At 31.5% G+C, this 5,204-nt stretch overlaps 1 protein-coding gene across 1 annotated transcript; it reads left to right on the top strand.

The window, feature by feature from the left end:
* Positions 1-2,254: 2,254 nt before the first annotated feature.
* On the top strand, positions 2,255-4,782 carry LOC136969165 (patched domain-containing protein 3-like; the record flags this gene model as incomplete). Its single annotated transcript, XM_067263259.1, has 2 exons — positions 2,255-2,258; positions 3,698-4,782. Coding segments are annotated over exons 1-2 (1,089 nt in total), but the record flags the coding sequence as incomplete, so codon positions are not given.
* Positions 4,783-5,204: the final 422 nt, after the last annotated feature.

Here is a 5,204-nt window from a genome sequence, read left to right as displayed (position 1 = left end):
AGAAGTGAAATTGGTCGACGAAATCATACAAAATATAAAATTAGAATCTGATGGAAAGACAATACAATATACAGATCTCTGCACACGTATACACAAAAAATGCTTTCAAAATCCTATTATCGAAGTGATATCAGAAGTGGGAATTGATTCCATACTACAAAAAAGAAAAAAGTTGAAGTATCCTGTGGATGTAGATTTGTTGTCTTTCACTTTTAAAGCCTATTTTATAAATTTAGGAGGTGTTTCTGAAGATAATCAAAACTTTGTTGATAAAGTAAATGCCGTTATGTTATTTTATGGAACTGATGATAAAAATGAAGTAAAAAACAAATTGTTTTCAATATGGTCGGCTCATGTTCATGACGCAATTCAAAAATATAATTTCACGTATACGAAAGCAATTCCAACTTCTGTTACAAAGATGGAACAAGAGTTTCGAAAAGAATTTGATAGAACAAAACCTAAAATTGGAGGTGTGATCGCAATTATGGTTCTACTCTCGATATTTCTCAATATGAGCAATAGCTGGCTAGAAGCAAACCTCTTCTAGGATTAGCAGGTGTCATCAACGCTGGAATGGCTGTATCGTCGGCTTTTGGATTAATGGCTGCGTCGGGTGTTGAATTCACTTACTGGAATACCACTATTCCATTTTTAGTTCTTGGTAAGTAAATCAATGTTGCTGCAAACGTACCTTAGCGATAACGCTTCCTTATATATTAAAAATTATTTATGTATTTCAGTGACCGAGATAGATGATGCTTTCGTATTAATAGCATGTTGGAGAATCACCGATCCCAAAGATTCAGTTGAAAAACGCATGGAAGTAACGTATGGAGAAGCAGGAGTTTCCATTACTTTGACTTCACTAACTAATTTCATTTCGTACTGCATCGGGATGATGGCTCCTTTTCCGTTCATTCGAATATTCAGTTATTATACTGCAACTTGTGTATTTTTGAATTTTGTATATCAGATAACATTTTTCGGAGGATGCTTGGCTATGAGTGGATACAGAGAAGAGAAGAATCTACATTTCAGTAAAGTTGTTAGATGTGGTAAGTTGAAATTCATTTATCAAAAAAGATAACATTTCACTAAATTAGTTATTTTATGCTGAATATATAACACGAAGTTTGAAAAATACTTTTACTTTACAAAATAATATCTGTTATCTGAATTCTGGTCACGTAAATTTAGTGTAGTTACTTCATGTTCTCAGATCCGAAGTACATATAGTATGTTCATGTTCTTATGGTCTTTTGCATTACACTCCAAAGTTGTAATTAATATAAAATTTATATTTTATCGTGCATTGATTTTGCTGGATATAAATTTTTGTAGTTTGAGATGTTTATTCTAACAAGTAACATATACGATGAGTTTACCAAATAACCGAAAAAAATCAGTATTTCTTAGTAGACGTTTTCGTCAGTTATTAACTAGACACGCTAGCAATGTCCACATGACGAGCAGAAGCGCACACTCGTAAAACTCACACGAATCCGAGGAAGTTTCATAGAATTTCACGACGCAGAACATGAACACTACAAACAGATATTTATTTTTGGTCGATTTTCGTTTCACTTTTTCATTACATTGATATTGCTTTCGACATTAAGTTTGAACAGTTTGTTTCTCGATCTCGATATCCAAATTAGTTGTAAACGTTTTTATTACTTTTCTTTTTGTACATTATCTTACATTAATGAAAATGTACAAAAAATAATCATTCGCACGTTACCGTCAGGAATGCTGGTCCAATAGAAATCATAACATGTCGAAAAAATGATAAAATGTTTACAATACAGTGAATAAATGAATAAGTGAAAGCGAGCTGGTGAATAGCTATAAATTATTAGTATCCAGTTTGTCAAATATTTAATATATAATTTCTTACCAACTTTTCTGAGTAGTTATGCTAAGGTGAAATATTTTTCGTTATTTTTATCATTAAAATGATTACGGGTTTTTCTATGTATTTCTCTGTTTTCGTGTTATAAACTTTTAATTATAGCTATACCTACGGGTATGAGACATGTTTATCTGCCATGGCAACAGAGATGTCTACGTGAATTTCGTAACAACTTCTTTCATAGAACTCTTACAATAATGTGATTCATTTGCCTAGACAATTATACAAATAAAATTCCATAATAGGATGAACCTCACCGAACCTAAAGGAAAAGATCAGACTAAACCCTGACAAATTTGTCTGAGAGATTAATCTACGTATTATAGTCCTGTATTGATAATGGGTATTATTTTTTTGCCGCTTTTAAATATTCTTAGTTTCACTTAGCTCTGGTACTACAACGCTAACGAATGTAAACTGTTTCCGTTTTTCGCTGAAAGAACAAAATATCGCCTACACCTAGAGTGGAAAACCTTTCTCATGGGTGCTCGAAGAGGCACGTCAAAAAATTTCATGTGGCACGAAACATATCATATGATTCGGATACCACGTGTTTATCAAAACGTTTTCCGGTTATTCACATAATTAGCCTTTTTCAATAAGCTTCGTTACATGTATTTCAATTAAATCATATTCACTTCAGTTTTTTGGATATTGTTATTAAAAGTCTAAAACTTCGGCAAGCATTATTATTTTTAAAAAATAAGTATGCTTATTCTACATCACGCATACACAAAAAATTCCTGTTATACACAAACATAAAGAAACGTGTAAATAATGAGGATATGATGATAATAGGCTAACACATTAAGATAAAAGCTTTAATGCGCATGCACACTCAGCACTAGTTTATTACAAAACAAAAGTAATAACAATATAACTTTGGTTTCTATTCATTACTATTTAATGTTAAAAAATAAGAAATAATTTTTTGATTTAAATAAGAAACAAATACCAGTTTTCTGCTACCTTCTACAGCAAGGGTGTCAAACTGAAACTGCTTAAGTGCCAAGTTTTTGTCTCGAGTATGACAGTCGCCCAGATATTTTGAGATTTTGTAACCAAAAATTTCCTAAAAAGTAGCCAAAAAGTAGCCAACTCGAAAATTTTTTTTAATAACCCGAGATTTCGCAATAAAATGAAAAAACACCATTTGTAGTTTTTCAGTAATGACTTTAATTACAGAATAAACATTTTCGGCCAATTTACAGGCCTAAAGCCAGTCTGTAAATAAGGATGGCAATACTGAAAATAAAACGATAAACTGTAATTTACTAATATGCGAAAATATGCATTTTATGTGTAAAATAGTGAGAATTGTTTAGTAAATAATCTTGCCAAGACGAACTATAATTCGAAATTCAAAACAAGAAATAGAAAAAATATAATGTACACGAGAAACTGAACACAAAAATGAATCAAATAAAGTAAATATCTCTGAGTAATATGAATAAATGAAAATAAAAATAAAAACAATAATAACTGAGTTCAACAATTTTCTTTATTTTCTTCGGTATCACGATAATAAATAATTAAACAAATGGCATTATTAAACTGTTGTCGCGGGCCGTTTCGTTGACATGCCTGTTCTACAGTTTATACAGAATCGACTTACGTAACCAATTTCTACGAATTCTACTTTGAGATACCATCTCGAATCATAATCTCTTAGTTTAGTACCTACTAAAAATTCCTAACAACAGAATAATTAATTTTACATGAAATCTCTGATTGTTCAGTATGCTTTCGTTTATATTTAAATTTTAAACTTTTTCATTTTAGAACCTGATGATGAAGATAACCAGAATAATAACGCCGAAGAAGAAGAATTTACTATGGCAAGTTTTAGAGATTCATTGGGAAAAATAATCTCTAATCCAGTAGTGAAGATAAGTATCATTCTAATTTACATCATTAACTTATCATTCGGAATATGGGGCACACTTCACATGGAACATGGTATTAAATATGAACATTTATTTGCAAAAGACTCTGTAATAACAGAAGGTTATAGAATTGCTCAAAAGTACTTTAGAAGTTATTCATATCCATTTCACATAATTGTTAATGAAACGTTGGATTACTCAGATGTAAATGTACAAAAATCGATAGAAAGTCTGTTGACAAAATTCGAGAAACATCCAAATATTGCCGGTGAAGATTTCACTGTGTCTTGGTTGAAATTCTACAAAGAATTTCAGAAAAGTCCCGTCGCAAAATTTTCATTACAAGGTTACAATATGTCAAATAAGCAGGACTTTATCGATGGACTTCGCGATGTGTTCTTTAATATTCGAGCTGCGCGGTCACTGTCTAATGATGTCGTCTTTAACAGCAACAATAGTGATATTATATACAGTAGATTTTTTATTATGGGAAAAAATTTGAATTCTTCATACTCAGAAAGAGACACATTAAGAGATTTATTGAAAATTGCTGACGAATCCGAAATTCCTGTTCTGGTGCATTGTATTTTCTCAGGTCTTATCGAGCAAGGAATCATCATTGGACAAATGATTCAACAATTGTTTTGGATTACTGCTGTACTGATAACAGCCATTTTTCTATTGTTTGCACCGAATTTATTAGTTGCAATTACTGTTGCCTTGTCTGTGGTATCTACAATGGTAGAAACATTAGGTTTTATGTCGTTTTGGGGAGTCAACTTGGATATTATATCAACGATGAGTCTTATTCTGTGTGTGGGATTTAGCGTGAATTATCCTGCCCACATTTCGTATGCGTATGTCATGTCACGATGCGAAACACCAAACGAGAAATTACAAGATTCTCTGTATCGTATAGGTTTTCCCATACTTCAAGGATCATTGACCACAGGAATAGGAATATTGATTTTATATTCTGATGTATATTTTCTGTTGACATTTACGAAAATTGTAATACTTGTTGCTATGGAAACGGCTTTTCATGCTTTGTTTTTTATTCCTGTTATTCTTTCTGTCTTTTATGCATTTTTCAATAATTAATTATTTTGTCTTCATGTTGTTAATCTTCATCCCATACTAATTTTAAAAAATTGTAGGTAAATTGGTTAAGGATTAAGAAATTTATGTGTAGAAGTACTAGTATTAGTAGTTCTTCCAATGCTAAGTAGCATACTGCAGCAATTATCTTACATTAATTTTGATCTTAAACAAGGGCTAGTGCTTTCCCCAACGTGAAACTAAAGATTTTCAATTCTCGAAAACGTTTTATGCCAAATATACATGGCGCCTCTGCATGATCGTTTCTCCCCAGAGGAAATTTGATTCACGACTGCATTAGGAAT

Source organism: Centruroides vittatus, unplaced genomic scaffold (genome assembly GCF_030686945.1).
Source record: "Centruroides vittatus isolate TY-2023 unplaced genomic scaffold, ASM3068694v2 contig_1744, whole genome shotgun sequence".
In the NCBI taxonomy this organism is placed as follows: domain Eukaryota; kingdom Metazoa; phylum Arthropoda; class Arachnida; order Scorpiones; family Buthidae; genus Centruroides; species Centruroides vittatus.
The sequence above is the reverse complement of the archived record's forward strand: the minus strand, read 5'-3'. Positions and strand labels throughout refer to the sequence as shown.